General features: G+C 47.0%; 1 protein-coding gene across 1 annotated transcript in view; it reads right to left on the bottom strand.

Moving 5' to 3' along the window:
* Positions 1 to 1,794: 1,794 nt before the first annotated feature.
* Positions 1,795 to 20,966, bottom strand: part of LOC139228528 (D(5)-like dopamine receptor) — a 35,606-nt gene continuing 16,434 nt past the window's right edge. Inside the window, exons 2-3 of the mRNA XM_070859608.1 lie at positions 6,521 to 6,697; positions 1,795 to 2,476 (exon numbers count right to left, since the gene is read on the bottom strand). Of these exons, the coding sequence (XP_070715709.1) occupies positions 1,795 to 2,476; positions 6,521 to 6,697 (859 nt within the window). The remainder of the gene's footprint in view (positions 2,477 to 6,520; positions 6,698 to 20,966) is intronic.

Below are 20,966 nucleotides of genomic sequence, written 5' to 3'. Positions count from 1 at the left end.
AGTCAGCAAATTCAACAGGGAACTGGACAGATATTTGCCAGTGAAAGCAATTGTGGAGCATGAGAGAGAGAGCGAGGTGGAACTGGACAGAGGAACATGCAATGGGGTCTTTCAATCCTGCGTTCTGTTTTTCAATCTGGCGCTGGTTAATTGGCTCCTGTTGCAAAATACTTGTTGTCACGTTAGCCAATGAGATAGTAACATGGAACAGCACCAGGAGCTGACACAAGATTATTTTTACACCACGTTGCCAACCTATTCAGGGTCTTGTATGAATTGTAATACGGTCCTCAGCAGTTAATGCAATTTAGCTGTCCTAACGAGGTTGCGTAACACTTAACATAGCATCACGTGTAAGATGGAAAAGTCATGAGCCAAGTTCAACTGCTTTTACAAAAGTGTCTCAAAGCTGTGCAATGAGGTGAGGAATGTTTCTCTTTCCCCCACCCCCTTAGATTTTTTTTTTTACCTATTGAGAAACCTAAGTGAAGGACACCACAAGACTCAAGATACCAGCAGAGAAGATAAGTTATATTAAGACGTTGCGGCAGCAAGCTGGGCTTTTGAAGGTCCATAGCCTGCAGGTGGGAGGAAAGGCTGAGGGAGATAAAGACATCCACGTTTCTGAGGTTTTGGGACAGAATGAGTAGGAGTAGGAGACAATCCAATCGAGCTTAATTTCAACACACTGCCAAAGGAGTAGATAGTGTCGGACGATACATTTGGAACTTACACGGAACAGAAGAGAGAAGATGAGAGGTACAATGATCATAATAATGTGGAGGAAATAAAGTCCGGTTCCATTCGCAACTCCTCAGACAATGCAACAAGACCTGGCCGACATTCAGGCTTGGGCTGATAAGTGGCAAGTAACGTTCGTGCCACATGAGTGCCAGGCAATCACTATCTCCAACAAGCGCGAGTCTAACCACCACCCTTGACATTCAACAACATTGCCATCGCCCAATCTCCCAAGATCATCAACCTGGGGGTCACCATTAATCAGAAACTTAACTGGACCAGCCACATAAATACTGTGGCAACAAGAGCAGGTCAGAGGCTGGGTATTCTGCAGTGAGTGTCTCACCTCCTGACTCCCCAAAGCCTTTCCACCATCTACAAGGCACAAGTCAGGAGTGTAATGGAATACTCTCCACTTTCCTGGATGAGTGCAGCTCCAACAACACTGAAAAATTTCAACAGCATCCAGGACAAAGTAGCCCGCTTGACTGGCACCCCATCCATCACCTTAAACATTCACTCCCTCCACCACCGGCTCACCGTGGCTGCAGTGTGTACCATCTACAAGACGCACTGCCAGAACTTGCCAAGGCTTCTTCAGCAGCACCTCCCAAATCCGTGACCTGTACCACCTAGAAGGTCAAGGGCAGCAGGAGCATGGGAACACCATCATCTCTATGTTCCCCTCCAAGTCACACACCATCCTGAATTGGAAATATATAGAACATTCTTTCAATGTCGCTGGGCAACAATCCTGGAACTCCCTCCCTAACAGCATTGTATGTGAATACCTTCACCACATGGACTGCAGCGATTCAAGAAGGCAGCTCACCACCATCTTCTCAAGAGCAATTAGGGATGGGCAATAAATGCTGGACTTGCCAGCGATGTCCACATCCCAGGAACGACTAAAAAAGAAAGACAGGACACGATGGATTATATAGACTTTACAGCGCAGGAACAGGCCCTTCGGCCTAACTGGACCATGCCTGTATTTATGCTCCACATGAGCCTCCTCCCGCCTCTCTTCATCTCACCCCATGGAAACTCTTCTTATTGCTTCGACTTGCTCTTGTTGCCATTGGGAATGCTGGTCGCCCTGGTATTGTACTCAGCCTCTTGGGCAGTCTTTGAGAAGGTCACAATGGACACCATGTCTTCTCCAATGTCCACCTGTGACCTCCAGCGTCGGCAGATCAGCAGCTTCTTCAGCGCCCGCTGGAAGTCGCGGTTGAGGAAGGCGTACAGCATGGGGTTGATGGTGGAATTGCAGTAGCCCAGCCAGGTTATCACTTTGAAGACGTGTGTGATGACGCCGCCGGTCTCCTCGGTCCCGTGCACCGCCAGCCAGACGTTGAGAACAAAGTACGGGAGCCAGCACATGACAAAGACCGAGATAATGATGCTCATTGTCCTGGTGGCCTTGTTTTCCAGCTGCAAGTTATTTGGACGCTTGCTGTCGGGGTGGTAGTGAAGGTCCAGAGTCTGTGACATGATCCTGGTGGCCTTCAGCCGAGACGCCCGGTAGATGAAGAAATACATGCTGCACATGATCAGGAAGGGAATGTAGAAGGCCAAGGCGGAAGCCACGATGGCGAATGTCCAGTTGGTCACGAAGACGCATTCCGTGCCAGCGTCGAAATCGACGCCTGGTATTTCATTCCACCCTTGCATCACAGGTAGGAATGATATTAACGATGAGTAGACCCAAATTGTCACCGCCATTACGATGCATCTGCAAAAATGAGAACGACATCAGAATTTTTTTTTAAGCAGCATGAAACTCAACATGGCACGTGAAATACTCTGAAGCACTGCTTTGGGGTTTGCGGACTGGGGATGGACTGAATGAAATATCACGGATGGATTATCTGCGATTACCCTCCCGTTGACCTGGAGAGTCAGAAAATTGTGGCAATGCAGCCATGGTTTTTCCAATACATCGCCCACTGAGGAAGGCCCTATTGCTGGCCTGGGGGTCTCAGAAAATTCCATCCCTCATCCCTTTCTGATTGATCTCAACCCAGCCACCATTGGGCCTAGATAGAGTGGATAGAAAGGGCTTATTTCCCTTAGCAGAGGGGTCAACAACCAGGGTGCATAAATTTAAAGTCATTGGTAGAAGGTTTAGAAGGGATTTGAGGGGAAATTTCTTCACGCAGAAGGATGTGAGGGTCTGGAACTCACTTCCTGAAAGGGTGGTAGAGGCAGAAACCCTCAACTCATTTAAAAAGTACTTGGATGTGCACCTGAAGTGCACCAAGTCCCTGTTAGGGTTACAGACCTAGAGCTGGAAAGTGGGATTAGGCTGGATAGCCTCTTGTTGGCCGGCATGGACACAATGGGTCAAAATGGCCTCCTTCCATGCTGTAAACTTCTATGATTCTATGATCTCATTATAACCCTCGATTCCTTCTATTTCCACAGACACAGCAAATTATCTCTTTAATCCGTCAGCTTCAAAGGCTTTATAACTTATGACCCGATGTGTAAAAATGCCCCACTTCCCAATTTATTCTTAATTTTTAACCTGTACACACACATCCAGCATTTGAATCTTTCAATTTCTGGTCTGTATGACTTCATCAAGTACCCACGAGACCATCTGGAGAACTCAAACAGCAGACTTTCCGAAACTTTGCCTGCATTTATATAGCACTTTTAATGTAGCAAAACATCCCAAGGTGCTTCACAGGAGCGTTATCATAGAAATATAGAAAATAGGTGCAGGAGAAGGCCATTTGGCCCTTCGAGCCTGCACCACCATTCAATAAGATCATGGCTGATCATTCACCTCAGTACCCCTTTCCTGCTTTCTCTCCATACCCCTTGATCCCTTTAGCCGTAAGGGCCATATCCAACTCTCTCTTGAATATATCTAACGAACTGGCATCAACAACTCTCTGCGGCAGGGAATTCCACAGGTTAACAACTCTCTGAGTGAAGAAGTTTCTCCTCATCTCGGTCCTAAATGGGTTATCCCTTATCCTTAGACTGTAACCCCTGGTTCTGGACTTCCCCAACATCGGGAACATTCTTCCTGCGTCTAACCTGTCCAGTCCCGTCAGAATTTTATATGTTTCTATGAGATCCCCTCTCATTCTTCTGAACTCCAGTGAATACAGGCCCAGTTGATCCAGTCTCTCCATCAAGCCACATAAGGAGATTTTAGGGCAGATGAAAGTTTTTTATGGAGCACTTTAAAGGAGGAAAAAGAGGTAGAGAGGCGGAGAGGTTTAGGGAGCGAATTCAAGAGCTTAGGGTCTTGGCAGCTGAAGGCACGACAGCCAATGTTGGCGTGATTAAAATCGGGGATGCGCAAGAGGCCAGAATTAGAGGAGCTCAGAGATCTCGGAGAGTTGTAGGACTGGAGGAGGTTACAGAGATAGGGACGGGGGGAGGTCATGGAAGGATGAGAATTTTAAAATCGTGCTGTTACTCAACTGGGAGCCAATGTATGTTGGCGAGGACACAGGTGATGGGTGAACAGGGACTTGGTGCAAGTTAGGATACAGGCAGCAGAGTTATGGAGGTTGGAGGATGGGATTCTGACCAGGAATAGTCAACTGTAGAGGTAAGAAAGGCATGGAAGAGGGTTTTCATCAGCAGATGAGCTGCAATTGGAAAACTGTCGACCCGCAATTTTGCAACGCGCGCGTGTGTTGAGCGCAGTTCTTTGTCACAGGTGAGGGTTTGGAAAGGACCGCGACCTGGAATTTGCTCAACCCGGAAGTTAGACTTGAAAATGCGCCCAAACCCACGCCCATTCTGCCAATGTTGAGTTACGCTCAGATTTCCTGCGAATCTCATTAGAATAGCCCCGAGCTTAAAATAGGTGTAAATCAGCATAACTTGCATTAAGTCCCGCTCACCCATCACCCCTGTGCTCGCTGACCTACATTGGCTGCCGGTTAAACAACGCCTCGATTTCAAAATTCCCATCCTTGTTTTCAAATCCTTCCATGGCCTCGCCCCTCCCTATCTCTGTAATCTCCTCCAGCCCCACAACCCCCCTGAGATGTCTGCGCTCCTCAAATTCTGCCCTCTTGAGCATCGTTGATTATAATCGCTCAACCATTGGTGGCCGTGCCTTCTACTGCCTGGGCCCCAAGCTCTGGATCTCCCTGCCTCAACATCTCCACCTCTCGACCTCTCTTTCCTCTTCAAGATGCTCCTTAAAACCTACCTCTTTTCTCAAGCTTTTGCTCACCTGTGCTAATTTCTCCTTATGTGACTCGGTGTCAATTTTTTTGTCATAATACTCCTGTAAAGTGGCTTGGGATGTTTCACTACGTTAAAGGCGCTATATAAATACAAGTTGTTGTTGTAGTAAACAATCAGGGCCCAAGGAAGGCGCTGAACCCACACCATATATTTCCTTCTTTAAGTATGAAGATTAATGTTTTGACTCATTTAACCGTCATTAATGCACATCAGGCACTGATGTTTTAGATGCTGCAATTAGGGAGGTTCTTCTGATTGACACGCGACTTATACTTATGCCGTAAAAATGCAATGAAAGAAACAGAAAATACAGAACCGGTCTCAGTGAGGACAAATTTAAAAAATAAACGCTCAAAGATCTTCAATAAAACACCGGAAAAATGACTTTGTTTCCCTGTGCGCCTGAAATTCTGGCCGCAGTTTGAGGGAGGCCTTCGAACCCGTGCAACTGCAGGACGCTTGCATTTGTAACCTGGGGGCGGGGCCAGTTTTGTGGGCAGAGATACGTTCAGGCGAGGGAACCTATAAATGAACGTATGGAATTGGGAAAAATTGGCAGTAAAAGAGTTAAGTGCGTAACTCACCGACGCCCAAAATTCTGCATTCTTTTAGGCCGCGTGTTTTACTTGCACCCCAATTGCCCGCCCATCCATCCTAACAGGTAGACTTGTCGGGTCAGGGAAGAGGCTAACAGGTAGGAATATGATGAGGGATGTGATTCGAAAGGGACCACGAGCAATTTGGGTTTCATTTCCCACCTTCATAAGATTGCTGCACCGTGTCAACAACAACAACAACTTGCAACTATATAGCGTCTTTAATGTAATAAAACATCCCAAGGCGCTTCACAAGCAAAATTTGGCACCGAGCCACAAGAGGAGATATTAGTACTTGATCAAAGAGTTTGGCTATAAGGAGCGTCTTGAAGGAGGAGAGAGGCAGAGAGGTTTAGGGAGGGAATTCCAGAGCTTAGGGCTCCCAAAATTGCCGGATCCTCGCTACTCCCAATACTTCCAGTGCTCTTAAACCTTCCCCACCCCCTAACCCCCAAACTCCCCTTGTTTTAAAGTTTGCAAAATAATAACAACTCCCCTTATTTAATGGTCAAAAGTAGCAACAATTAACTACATTTGCTTTTATATAGCGATGTCCTACGCCGAGAGCATGCAGAAATCAAGCGCAGGCAGCGGAATGAGCATGCGGCAAACCTGTCCCACCCACCCTTTCCCTCAACGACTATCTGTCCAACCTGTGACAGGGACTGTGGCTCTCGTATTGGACTGTTCAGTCACGCAAGGACACATTTTTAGAGTGGAAGTCTTCCTCGATTCCGAGGGACTGCCTACGATGATGATGATAAGGGCACCAGACAGGTTAGGCACTGAACATCACAACCCATGATGGGCCATTACTAACAGTGTGGGAGACTGCCAGCACTTATGAAACACGTCAATTACCACTATTACTAAGGAGAAAGGATGTGAATGATCAAAGGCAACACATTGCATCTTTGCTCACTGATACACGGAGCGACGGGTAAAACACACTCACTGACCTTTTGCGAGACATCCTCTTTGAGTAGTGGTAAGGAGTGACGACCGAACAATACCGATCCAGGCTGATGAAACACAGGGTGACGATGGAGGCCGTGCAGAACATGACATCGAAGGAGATCCAGACCTTGCACAACTGTCTGCCGAACATCCACATTCCCGTCACTTCGTAAATAATACTGGAACAGGAAGGACAAGAGGCTATGTCAGTGGAGCTTGGTTACAAAAAGACTTGGATTTATATAGCGCCTTTCACGACCACTGGACGTATCAAAGCGCTTTACAGCCAAAGAAGTACTTTTGGAGTGTAGTCACTGTTGTAATGTGGGAAATGCGGCAGACAATTTGCACACAAGCAAGCTCCCACAAACAGCAATGTGATAATGACCAGACAACCTGTTTTTTTGTTATGTTGATTGAGGGATAAATATTGGCCAGGACACCAGGGATAACTCCCCTGCTCTTCTTCAAAATAGTGCCCTGGAATCTTTTACGTCCGTCTTGGTTTAACGTCTCATCCAAAAAACGGCACCTCCGACAGTGCAGCATTCCCTCAACACAGCACTAGAGTGTCAGCCTAGATTCGAGTCCCTGCAGTATGTGCAATGTTTCCAATTGAACATAAGAACATAAGAAATAGGAGCTTGAGTCGGCCTTTTGGCCCCTCAAGCCTGCTCCGCCATTGAATAAGATCATGGCTGATCTGATCTTGGCCTCAACTCCACTTCCCCGCCCGCTCCCCATAACCCTTGATTCCCTTAGCGTTCAAAAATCTGTCTATCACCACCTTAATTACCCAGCTTCCACAGCTGTCTGGGGAAAGAGTCACGACCCTTTGAGAGAAGAAATTCTTCCTCATCTCCGATTTAAATGGGCAGCCCCATATTCTGAAACTGTGCTCCCTAGTTCTAGATTCCCCCACGAGGGGTAACTAGTAAGTTACTAGTATGCACTTAACTGGATTTTTGTGCTAATTTATGGATTTGGCTGACTCGTGAAAATGGAGTCCAATGGGGAGATAAGTAGCTGGGAAGATTTCGATCAATCCATATCTATTTAGAACTGTCTTACACCACTAGAAGATCATTCACTTACTGCCTCAGCAAAAAAAAAATCAATCAATGCTATTAATCTCTCTCTAATCCTTGATACCTGTTCTATACACATCAATCCAGCTGCTTTTAAGAACATAAGAACATAGGAAATAGGAACAGGAGTAGTCCATATGATCCCTCGAGCCTGCTCCGCCATTCAATAAGATCGTGGACTCAGCTCCACTTCCCCGCCCACTCCCCATAGCCTCTTATCATTTAAGAAACTGTCTATTTCTGTCTTAAATTTATTCAATGTCCCAGCTTCTACAACGAATTTCACAGATTTACAACCCTCTGAAAGAAGAAATTTCTCCTCATCTCAGTTTTAAATGGGCGGCCCCTTATTCTAAGATCATGCCCTCTAGTTCTAGTTTCCCCCATCAGTGGAAACATCCTCTCTGCATCCACCTTGTCAAGCCCTCTCATAATCTTATACATTTCAATAAGATCACCTCTCATTCTTCTGAACTCCAATGAGTAGAGGCCCAACCTATTCAACTTTTCCTCATAAGTCAATCCCCTCATCTCCAGAATCAACCTAGTGAACCTTCTCTGAACTGCTTCCAAAGCAAGTATATCCTTTCGTAAATATGGAAACCAAAACTGTACGCAGTATTCCAGGTGTGGCCTCACCAATACCTTATATGTTCTTAGAAACATAGAAACATAGAAACATAGGCCCCAAGTTTCCACATGATTTGCTCCTGATTTTTAGGAGCAACTGGTGGAGAACGGAGTATCTTAGAAATCGGAATTCTCCACATTTAAGTTTTCTGCAGTTCTAGTCAGATAGAACAGTTTCACTTTTGAACAGAATTTTTTTTTCAAAAGGGGGCGTGTCCGGCCACCGACACCTGATTTGAAAGTTTCCACAGTGAAAACGTACTCCAAACTAACTTAGAATGGAGCAAGTGAAGATTTTTGTAGGCCTGAAAAAACCTTGTCTACACATTAAAAAATCAGGCGCAGGTTACAAATTAGGCGTCCGGAACTAGGTGGGGCGGGGGGGGGAGGGGGGGAAGGGAAGTCATTACATTCTACAATAAATCCTTATTTATACTTATACAAATATTATACAAATAAATCCAACCTGAATAAAAATTTATAAGCAAAGAAAAGATTAAATAAACCATGTTCCTACCTGTGTGAAAGTGCTTCAGGCAGGCCTTTCAGGCAGCGGTTTCCCAACAGCTGGGGGGGGAGGCAGTGAGAAGGCTGCAGGAAGCCTCAGAAGTTGAGGCAGCCGTTCCCGACGGCGGGGGGGGGGAGGCAGTGAGAAGGCTGCAGGAAGCCTCAGAAGTGGAGGCAGCAGTTCCCGACGGGCCCGACGGACGGCAGGGGGCGAAAGCTGCAAGAAGCCTCAGTGCTGATCATGGAAGGGCAATGTGGTTTTATTAAAAAATGTTAAAAATTGAACAGCTACAAAGAATTTGAATAGTCTCAAACAAGTGCATGTGTCCCGTTTATCACAGTCTATCTTTAATTACAGAATGCACTCCCTCACCCTCACACACAGAAATATGAAGAAAATTAAAATGCAAGCCTTTGCAAGGGTTCAATAAACACATTTTCACTTTTTCTGCAGCACTTTTTAAAATGGCCGAGTGCCAATGTTTACTTCAGACTGCGCGTGCGCGAACGCTCCAACGCGCACGCGCAGGGTTGCCGGCACGAAAAAAACTCATTTAAATGGTACTTGCCCCCTCCTACTTACAAAATCGGCGCGAGTGGTAGGCTCCGCCCCCCTGGGCACCGCGCCAAGCAGACATCGAGCTGCAAAGCGCTCGAGAATACCGCGTTTTTTTTCAGGCGCCGTTTTCGGCGCGAAAAACGGGTGCCCAGCTCGGAGGGGTGCCTGTTTTGCCGCGTGTGGAAACTTGGGGCCATAGAAAATAGGTGCAGGAGTAGGCCATATGGCCCTTTGAGCCTGCACCACCATTCAATAATATCATGGCTGATCATTCCTTCAGTACCCCTTTCCTGCTTTCTCTCCATACCCCTTGATCCCTTTAGCCGCAAGGGCCATATCTAACTCCCTCTTGAATATATCCAATGAACTGGCATCAACAACTCTCTGCGGCAGAGAATTCCACAGGTTAACAACTCTCTGAGTGAAGAAGTTCCTCCTCATCTCAGTCCTAAATGGCTTACCCCTTATCCTAAGACTATGTCCTCTGGTTCTGGACCTCCCCAACATCGGGAACATTCTTCCCGCATCTAACCTGTCCGGTCCCGTCAGAATTTTATATGTTTCTATGAGATCCCCTCTCATCCTTCTAAACTCCAGTGAATACAGACCCAGTCGATCCAGTCTCTCCTCATATGTCAGTCCCGCCATCCCAGGAATCAGTCTGGTGAACCTCCACTGCACTCCCTCAATAGCAAGAACATCCTTCCTCAGGTTAGGAGACCAAAACTGAACACAATATTCCAGGTGGGGCCTCACCAAGGCCCTGTACAAATGCAGTAAGACTTCCCTGCTCCTATACTCAAATCCCCTTGCTATGAAGGCCAACATACCATTTGCCTTCTTCACCGCCTGCTGTACCTGCAAGCCAACCTTCAATGACTGATGAATCATGACACCCAGGTCTTGCTGCACCTCCCCTTTTCCTAATCTGCCGCCATTCAGATAATATTCTGCCTTCGTGTTTTACCTCACATTTATCCACATTATACTGCATCTGCCATGTACTTGCCCACTCGCCTAACCTGTCCAAATCACCCTGCAGCCTCTTAGCGTCCTCTTCACAGCTCACACCGCCACCCAGTTTAATGGCATCTGCAAACTTGGAGATATTATACTCAATTCCTTCATCTAAATCATTAATATATATTGTAAAGAGCTGGTGTCCCAGCACTGAGCCCTGCGGCACCCCACTAGTCACTGCCTGCCATTCTGAAAAGGACCCATTTATCCCGACTCTCTGCTTCCTGTCTGCCAAACAGTTCTCTATCCATGTCAGTACATTACCCCCAATACCATGTGCTTTGATTTTGCACACCAATCTCTTGCATGGGACCTTGTCAAAAGCCTTTTGAAAGTCCAAATACACCACATCCACTGGTTCTCCCCTGTCTACTCTACTAGTTACATTCTCAAAAAATTCCAGAAGATTTGTCAAGCATGATTTCCCCTTCATAAGTGCATGCTAACTTGGACCTATCCTATCCCTGCTTTCCAAATGTGCTGCTAGTTCATCCTTAATGATTGATTCCAACATTTTCCCCACTACTGATGTCAGGCTAATTGGTCTATAATTACCCGTTTTCTCTCTCCCTCCTTTTTTAAAAAGTGGTGCTACATTAGTAACCCTCCAGTCCATAGGAACTGATCCAGAGTCGATAGACTGTTGGAAAATTATCACCAATTGTGGAAGAAAGAATCTATGAATCTATGGCTTATGGAAAAGGGAAGGGTTAAATTCTGTTTTTGCTATGCTTAAAGAAATAATAGGACTAGAAAAATAGCCACGTTTTTTTAGCCTTGAAACTTAGAGATGCAACTAGGTGACCATCTGGTATTAAAAGGAAGTCTCCTTTTGCCTTTTCTTATCAGACTGTGAACAGAGAGAAACTATGCAAGGAAAGATAGAGTGTGTACCTCCCGAGACGTCCTTTGTAGTCGCGGGACTAATGAATAAGATTCCTTTTATATTTCTGTATTCAATTTCTGTATAAAGATAGGGACAATTTGCCTGTACGGCAGAGTTTTTGCCTTGGTACGGTCCAAGCAAGCTCTCCAAGATATCTTGTTAGCTTTAGTAATAAACTTCTCTCGAAGCAAATTCTGAAAGTCTCCGCCTGAGTTAATTTAAGCTAAATTTCCTCGACACCAATGCATCCACTATTTCTCGGGCCACTTCCTTAAGTACTCTGGGATTTAGACTATCAGGCCCTGGGAATTTATCGGCCTTCAATCCTGTCAATTTCCCCAACACAATTTCCCGCCTAATAAGGATATCCTTCAGTTCCTCCTTCTCACTAGAAGCAAAGTACTTGTTCAATTGGTCTGCCATTTCTTTGTTCCCCATTATAAATTCACCCGAATCTGACTGCAAGGGACCAACATTTGTCTTCATTAATCTTTTTCTCTTCACATATCTATCGAAGCTTTTGCAGTCATTTTTATGTTTCCGGCAAGATTCCTCTCGTACTCTATTTTCCCCTTCTTAATTAAACCCTTTGTCCTCCTCTGCTGAATTATAAATTTCTCCCAATCCTCCGGCTTGCTACTTTTTCTGGCTAATTTGTATGCCTCCTCCTTGGATTTAACACTAACCCTTGTTAGCCACGGTTGAGCCACCTTCCCCGTTTTATTTTTACTCCAGACAGGGATGTACAATTGCTAAAGTTCATCCATGTGATCTTTAAAGGTTTGCCATTGCCTATCCACTGTCAACCCTTTAAGTATCATTTGCCAGTCTAATCCTGCCAATTCGTGCCTCATACCATCAAAGTTACCTTTCCTTAAGTTCAGGACTCTAGTTTCTGAATTAACTTTGTCACTCTCCATCTTAATAAAGAATTCCACCATATTATGGTCACTCTTCCCCAAGGGGCCTCGCACAACAAGATTGATAAGATTGATACAAAATATTTGTTCAAAGTTTGTGCCATCTCCATGTTCCCCGTCACTAATTAGCTACTCTTTTCCTTTTTATATACATGTAGAAATTCTTACTATCTGTTTTTATATTTCACGCTAGTTTTCTTTCATAGTCTATCTTCCCTTTCTTAATCATTTTTTAGTCATTCTTTACTGGCTTTTAAAAGCTTCCCAATCTTCTGTCCTCCGACTAGTTTTGGCCACATTGTATGCCCTTGTTTTTAATTGGATACCATCTTTTATTTCTTTAGTTAGCCACGGATGGCTATCTTTTCTTTTACACCCTTTCCTCCTCGCTGGAATATATTTTTCTTGAGAGTTATGAAATAGTTTATTTTAAAGTGGGCAATTGGACCCAATTCAGCTGCCTTCACTAACTGACAGATAGTAAAGCTCAGAGATCGGCACAACCATCTGGGAATTTCCTGGAAGCTGCTCTCGTTCCACCGCCGTAACTTTGCCGGAAGAGTTGGATATTTGCCGACGCCCAGTTTGGGATGCTGAATCGTTGAACATATTCAAGGCTGAGGTAGATAGATTTTTGGACTCTTGGGGAAATCAACGGATATGGCGATTGGGCGGGAAAGTGGAGTTGAGGGCGAAGATCAGCCTTGATCTTAGTGAATGGCGGAGCAGGGCCAATTCCTGCTTCTATTTCTTATGTTCTTATGCAGCTGGCGATGGGACCCAAACCTGGAGGCCTGAGGCTGGCATGAGAAAAAAAGGCCTCAGGACTCACTTAAATAATAACGAAAGGTCATCGACCCGAAAGGTTAACTCTGTTTCTCTCTCCACAGATGCTGCCTGACCTGCTGAGTATTTTCAGCACTTTCTGTTTATATTCCAGATTCCCAGCATCCGCAGCACTTTTCCCTTTGGCTCATGCAAATAATGTGGGCCCAGCATTCTTGGGTGAGCCACAGGAACACATCATCCAGGGATTGCACTCCTCGTCACGATCTAAGGACCTGTGTGGGGGGATGGGGTTTGGCCGTGATCCCCCGCCCCCCCCCCGCCCCGCTATCCCCCAGTATTTGTAATGCAGGTGGACACCCAATCTCTGAAATTCCTGGCAGTCCTTTGGGTTCTCTTATGCAAACGAGTCTGGTCCCAAATTTGGGATGGGGTCAGAACCGAGGCAGACTGGCGGGTGGATTCACCGCCCGCTGTACTTCTGACAGCAGAGCCGGGCACCAGCAATCTCAGGCCCATGACATTTAGGCTTGTAAATTGAAGAAAATGGGCAGTTTGGGGGTGAGGGCAGTCCAGGAGGGCTCCTGTTACCCGTAGCACAGTGAGAATCAGCAACTTCAGAAGAGGAAGGGGGAAAATCGTCACAATGATCTCAGACCTGCAGCACTACACAACCTTCAGCTCACTGTTCCCCGACGTCTCACCTCCACCTCGAGACCACCCCTCCCTGTCAGACCTCCCATCACCTGCTCGCTCATACAAAGAAACCCCAGGCTCCAGCCATCTGAGCCAGGCCTCTGACTCTCTCTCCCAGCCTGTCCCAAACCCTTTCCCAGGCCCCGGTTTTTCTGTACCAGTGTGTGTGGCAGTAGCTGTGAGACAGCTTAACCCTGTGCAATTATAGAATCAGAGAAATTTACAGCATGGAAGGAGGCCATCTCAGCCCATTGTGTCTGCACCGGCTGACCAAGACCTATCCAGCCTAATCCCACTTTCCAGCTCTCGCTCCATAGCCCTGTAGGTTACGGCACTTCAAGTGCACATCCAATTACTTTTTAAATCTAGTGAAGGTTCTTATTGTGTTCCTAACACAGATGAGGCTGCACACAGGGAGGTTAAAGTAACAGTGACCTCAGTCTTTAATAAGACACTCCAGAGTGAGGAACCGACCTTAGGGGCCAGCTTATATACAGTGCTCCCAAGGGATGCTGGGATCCCTTGGTACTTCAGGGGATGAGCTCCCTGGTGGCGGAACATGGGAGTGCATGCTTTACAGATACACAACATCACTCCCCCCCCCAAAGTCAAAGTGAAAACTATTTACAAGATGAGGCGGTCGGGAGCCTTTCTTTCCCTGGTGGACCGCCTCGGTACAAATGTTTGTTCTGGTGTGTTGGCTGTGCCCTCGCTGGGCTGGCATGTTGTTGGTTCTGCAGGGCTGCTGGGTGAGCCTGGCCTTGCTGGGCTGTTGGGCGTGATGGGTTCGATTTCCTGGTCTGGGGTGGTGTCGTTGATCCTTTGGGTGTGTGTTGTGGGCTCGAAAAAGGTGGTGTCTGCTGTGGGTTGTTCAGGGCAGTCTGTGAACCGCAGCCTCGTTTGGTCCAGGTGCTTTCTGCAAATTTGTCCATTGTCTAGTTTGACTACAAACACCCTACTCCCTTCTTTAGCTATCACTGTGCCCGCGATCCACTTGGGACCATGTACATAATTTAGCACATACACAGGGTCATTCAGATCAATTTCCCGTGACACAGTGGCACGACCATCGTTTACATTTTGTTGCTGCCACCTGCTCTCTACCTGATCATGCAGGTTGGGGTGGATCAGCGAGGGTCTGGTCTTAAGTGTCCTTTTCATGAGTAGCTCAGCCGGGGGCACCCCTGTGAGCGAGTGGGGTCTCGTGCGGTAGCTGAGCAGTACTCGGGACAGGCGGGTTTGGAGTAAGCCTTCTGTGACTCGTTTAAGGCTCTGTTTGATGGTTTGTACTGCCCGCACTGCCTGCCCATTGGGGGATGGTTTAAACAGGGCCGAGGTGACATGTTTGATCCCATTGCAGGTCATGCATTCTTTAAATTCGGCACTGGTGAAACATGGCCCGTTGTCACTGACCAGTATGTCAGGCAGGCCGTGGGTGGCAAACATGGCCCTCAGGCTTTCAATGGTGGCGGTGGCGGTGCTTCCCGACATTATTTCACATTCAATCCATTTTGAAAAAGCATCCACCACCACCAGGAACATTTTACCGAGAAACGGGCCCGCATAGTCGAAATGGATCCTCGACCATGGTTTGGAGGGCCAGGACCACAAACTTCGTGGTGCCTCTCTGGGCGCGTTGCTCAACTGAGCACACACGCTGCATTGCCGAACACAGGACTCTAAGTCAGAGTCGATACTGGCCACCACACGTGGGATCTGGCTATCTCTTTCATCATTACTATACTCGGGTGTGTGCTGTGGAGATCCGAGATGAACGTCTCCCTGCCCTTTTTTGGTAGCACTATGCAGTTACCCCACAACAGGCAGTCTGCCTCATTGGACAGCTCGTCCTTTCGCCACTGGAACGGCTTGATTGGCTCTTACATTTCAACGGGGATGCTGGCCCAGCTCCCATGCAGTACACAGTTTTTTAGTCGTGACAGCAGAAGATCTTGGCTGGTCCAAGTCCTAATCTGGCGGGCCGTGACAGGTGATTTATCATTTTCAAACAAGTCTGCGGGCTGCGTCACCATCAACAAGTTTGCAGGCTGCGCCATTTCCACCACCGTGGTGGGCAATGGTAGCCAACTGAGAGCATCTGCACAGTTCTCGGTGCCTGGCCTGTGGCGGATGGTATAGTTATATGCTGATAGCGCGAGTGCCCACCTTTGTATGCGGGCTGAGGTATTGGTATTTATCCCCTTGTTTTCAGCGAAAAGGGATAGGAGGGGCTTGTGATCGGTTTCCAGCTCAAATTTGAGGCCAAGCAGGTACTGATGCATTTTTTTTACCCCGAACACACACGCTAATGCCTCTTTCTCAATCATGCTGGAGGCCCTCTCGGCCTTAGACAAGCTCCTGGAAGCATAGACGACAGGTTGCAACTTCCCCGCAACGTTAGCTTATTGTAACACACACCCGACTCTGTACGAAGACGCATCACATGCTAGCACAAGTCTTTTATACAGGTTATACAATTCAAGCAGCTTGTTACTGGCTTTCTCAAAAGCAATTACTTGTTTTTTTCCCCATACCCAGTTCTCACCTTTGCGCAATAACACATGTAGGGACGCTAAGAGGGTGCTTAACCCCGGTAGGAAGTTACCAAAATAGTTGAGGAGTCCCACGAGCGACCGCAGCTCTGTGACGTTCTGTGGCCTGGGCGCGTTCCTGATAGCCTCTGTCTTGGTGTCTGTGGGCCGAATGCCATCCGCCACGATCTTTCTCCCCAAAAACTCCACTTCTGTTGCCATGAAGACACATTTCGACCTCTTCAGCTGCAGCCCGATGCGATCCAGTCGCTGGAGGACCTCCTCCAGGTTTTGTAGGTGCTCGACGGTGTCCCGACCCGTGACCAATATGTCGTCCTGAAAGACCACCGTGTGGTACCGATTTGAGTAGGCTCTCCATGTTTCTCTGGAAGATCGCAGCAGCCGACTGAATTCCAAATGGGCATCTGTTGTAGATGAACAGTCCCTTGTGCGTGTTGATGCAGGTGAGGCCCTTCGAAGACTCCTCCAGCTCCTACGTCATGTAGGCCGAAGTCAGGTCGAGCTTGATGAACGGCTTGCCTCCTGCCAGCGTCGCAAATAGGTTATCTGCCTTAGGTAGCAGGTATTGGTCCTGTATCGAGAAACGATTAATAGTTACTTTATAACCGCCGCAAATCCTGACCGTGCCATCACTTTTGAGTACAATTGGGCTGGCCCACTCGATGAATTCCACTGGGGAGCTGATGCCCTCGGGTTGCAGCCTGTCCAGCTCAAGTTCCACTCTCTCCCTCATCATGTGAGGTACCTCTTGCGCCTTGTGGTGAATGGGTCATGCCTCTGGGACCAAGTGGATCTGCACCTTCTCCCCGGAAAAGTTTCCAATGCCTGGCTCAAAAAGGGAAGGAAATTTGTTTAGAACCTGAGTACATGAGGCCTCATCGACATGTGATAGCACTCGGATGTCATCCCAGTTCCAGCGGATTTTGCCCAGCCAGCTCCTTCCAAGCAGTGTGGGGCCATTGCCCGACACAATCCAGAGTGGCAGTTCGTGCACCGTGCCCTCGTAGGTGACCGTGACCATGGCGCTGCCCAGGACAGTAATAAGCTCTTTGGTGTACGTTCTCAGTTTCGTGTGGATGGGGCTCAGGGCTGGTCTGAATGCCTTGTTGCACCACAGTCTCTCAAACATCTTTTTACTCATGCTGGATTGGCTAGTGCCAGTGTCCAGTTCCATGGCTACGGGTAAGTCATTCAATTTTATGTTTACCATTATAGGTGGACATTTTGTCGAAAATGTGTGCACCCCGTGTACTTCAGCATCTGCCTCCTCTCTCTGAGGCTCGAAATTGCTTTGATCCACCATGGACCGATCTTCCTCTACCACGTGGTGGTTAGCAGGTTTTGCAGAGCTCGCAGCTCGTTTGCAAGCTCGTTCGAGGTGACCCATTGTTCCACAGCTCTTGCAAACATACCCTTTGAAGCGGCATGAATAGGCTGAATAGAAACCTCCACAACGCCAACAAGGTGTGAATTACCTTGCATTCATCCTTTGTTGCGGACTCTGAGTCATCTGGGTCACCTGAGGCCTGCTGGCAGTTGCAGACTCGTGGGTTCTGCCCTGTAAATTTCTGCTCACAAACACAGTTCCAGTTAATTTATGAACATTGCTAGCATTTGTATGCTGAGAGATTTGTTTGGTGTTATCACTGGTGGACATAAACGCCTGTGCTATCGCAGTGGCCTTACTGAGGGTCGGTGTCTCTACAGTCAAAAGTTTTCGTAGGATGGTCTCATCGCCAATGCCCAGTACAAAAAAGTCTCTGAGCATTTGCTTCAGGTAGCCATCAAACTCACATTGTCCTGCAAGTCGCCTTAGCTCGGCGACGTAGCTCGCCACTTCCTGACCGTCAGATCGCTGGCACGTGTAGAACCGATACCTCGCCATCAGCATGCTCTCCCTCGGGCTAAGATGCTCCCAAACCAGTGTACACAGCTCCTCATACGACTTATCTGTGGGTTTCGCCGGAGCCAGAAGATTCTTCATGAGACTATAGGTCGGTGCCCCGCAGACTGTGAGGAGGACCGCTCTCCTTTTTGCAGCACTTTTTTCTCCGTCCAGCTTGTTGGCTACAAAGTACTGGTCTATCCGTTCGACATAGGCTTCCCAGTCCTCACCATTCGAGAACTTCTCTAGGATGCCCACAGTTTGCTGCATCTTTGCATTGGATTCGTATTTTCGTCGCAAGTTATTGTGTTCCTAACACAGATGAGGCTGCACACAGGGAGCTTAAAGTAACAGTGACCTCAGTCTTTATTAAGACACTCCAGAGTGAGGAACAGGCCTTAGGGGCCGGCTTATATACAGTGCTCCCAAGGGATGCTGGGATCCCTTGGAACTTCAGGGGATGAGCTCCCTGGTGGCGGAACATGGGAGTGCATGCTTTACAGATACACAACAGTTTTTGCCTCAACCACCCTTTCAGGCAGTGAGTTCCATACCCCCAATACCCTCTGGGTGAAGAAACTTCCTCTCTGAACCTTCTACCTATTACTTTAAATCCATGCCCCCTGGTTATTGACCACTCTGCTGCGGAAAATAGGTCCTTCCTATCCACTCTATCTCGGCCCCTCATAATTTTGTAAACATCAATAAGGTCTCCCCTCAGCATCCTGTGTTCCAAAGAAAACAAACGCAGCCTATCCAATCTTTCCTCATAGCTAAAATTCTCCAGTGCAGACAACATTGTCGTAAATCTCTTCTGTACCCTCTCTAGCGCAATCACATCTTTCCTGTAATGTGGTGACCAGAACTGCACGCAGTACTCCAGCTGTGGCCTAACTAGTGTTTTACACAGTTCAAGCATAACCTCCCTGCTATTTTAATCCATGCTTCGGCTAATGAATGCAAGTATTCTGTATTCTTTCTTAACCACCTTATGCACCTGGCCTGGTACCTACCTCCTACAAATTGAGAATATCAGGAATGTGGGGAAAGGGAAAAGGAGCAAGGAAAAGAGAAGAAACCTTGGAGCAGGTGCTTTGAATGAGAGAGCGAGAGAACATTAGAACATAAGAAATAGGAGCAGGAGTAGGCTACCTGGACCCTCAAGCCTGCTCTACCATTCAATAAGATCATGGCTGATCTGATCATGGACTCAGCTCCACTTCCCTGCCCACTCCCCATAACCCTTTACTCCCTTATCGCTTAAAAATCTGTCTATCTCCGCCTTAAATATATTCAATGACCCAGCCTCCACAGCTCTCTGGAGCAGTGAATTCCACAGATTTACAACCCTCTGAGAGAAGAAATTCCTCCTCATCTCAGTTTTGAATAGGCGGCCCCTTATTCTGAGACTATGCCCCCTAGTTCTAGTTTCCCCTATGAGTGGAAATATCCTCTCTGCATCCACCTTGTCGAGCCCTCTCATTATCTTATATGTTTCAATAAGATCACCTCTCATTCTTCTGAACTCCAATGAGTACAGGCCCAACCTGCTCAACCTATCGTCATATGTCAACCCGCTCATCTCCGGAATCAACCCAGTGAACCTTCTCTGAATGCAGAACTCTAGGTGTGGCCTCACCAATACCCCGTACAGTTGTGGCAAGACTTCTCTGCTTTTATACTCCATCCCCCTTGCAATAAAGGCCAACATCACATTTGCCTTCCTAATTACTTGCTGTACCTGCATACTAACTTTTTATGTTTCATGCACAAGGACCCCCCCAGGTCTCTCTGTACTGCAGCACTTTGCAATTCTTCTCCAATTAAATAATAATTTGCTTTTCTATTTTTTTCTGCCAAAGTGGATAACCTCACATTTTGCCACATCGTATGCCATCTGTCAAATTTTTGCCCACTCACTTAAACTGTCTATATCCCTTTGCAAATTTTGTGTGTCATCCACACAATTTGCTTTCCCACCGATCTTTGTATCATCAGCAAGAGATCCTGGTATTGGCAGCAACACCAAGTGAGAGAGGCCCTGGCATTGACGGAGAGACTGGCAGTAAGAGAGATATTGGCACTGACACTGATTGAGACAGAACACGGCTTTGACATTAGAAGAAAGTATCTGGCTGTCACTAGTTTGTTACTAAATATAACATCCTGCTTGGGACTGCAACAGGAAGAATTGTGAAGAAATAGTAGGATTGAATACCATATTGTTTGAAGAATCAACATTATATAGAGACATGTATGCTCTGAGGCTGATCTTACAAAATGACTCTTCTTATGGATAGCCTCATGACAATTTTCTGCCGAGCATGAAAGTCACAGAAAACATACCCATGAGCTGCGTATCCAGTGTGCAGGATTCCACACCAGGAGTGGCATTCGCAAAATGGACCCCTTAATGTATAGAATGGGAGTTGCAACGGAAATTTTCTCAGGGGTTCTCGCGATCGGCAGCCGTAACTTTGCAGAAGTTTGGCGGAAGCCCAGTTTAATGTGGATCCAGGGATTCCACCGAAGCTACAACAGTTGATCGAAAGAATCCCCACCAAGGGAGTTCCCAATGTCAGTATTTAATTTCCCAACTCATTTAGTTGTAATCAAACAGCCTGTAACTCTTTTCCAATGAAAATCTAGCGTTTAGGCTCGGACAAATGCAAGGACGTGAAAAATAAATTGTAGACGAGTGACATTACAAATCACATATGTCTTCAGATATGAGTCAGTAACAGAACATAAGAAATAGGAGCAGAGGAAGGCCATTTAGAAACATAAAAACATAGAAAATAGATGCAGGAGTAGGCCATTCGGCCCCTCGAGCCTGCACCACCATTCAATAAGATCGTGGCTGATCATTCACCTCAGTACCCCTTTGCTGCTTTCTCTCCATACCCCTTGATCCCTTTA

This window comes from Pristiophorus japonicus, chromosome 2, assembly GCF_044704955.1.
Source record: "Pristiophorus japonicus isolate sPriJap1 chromosome 2, sPriJap1.hap1, whole genome shotgun sequence".
NCBI classification, from domain to species: domain Eukaryota; kingdom Metazoa; phylum Chordata; class Chondrichthyes; family Pristiophoridae; genus Pristiophorus; species Pristiophorus japonicus.
The sequence above is the reverse complement of the archived record's forward strand: the minus strand, read 5'-3'. Positions and strand labels throughout refer to the sequence as shown.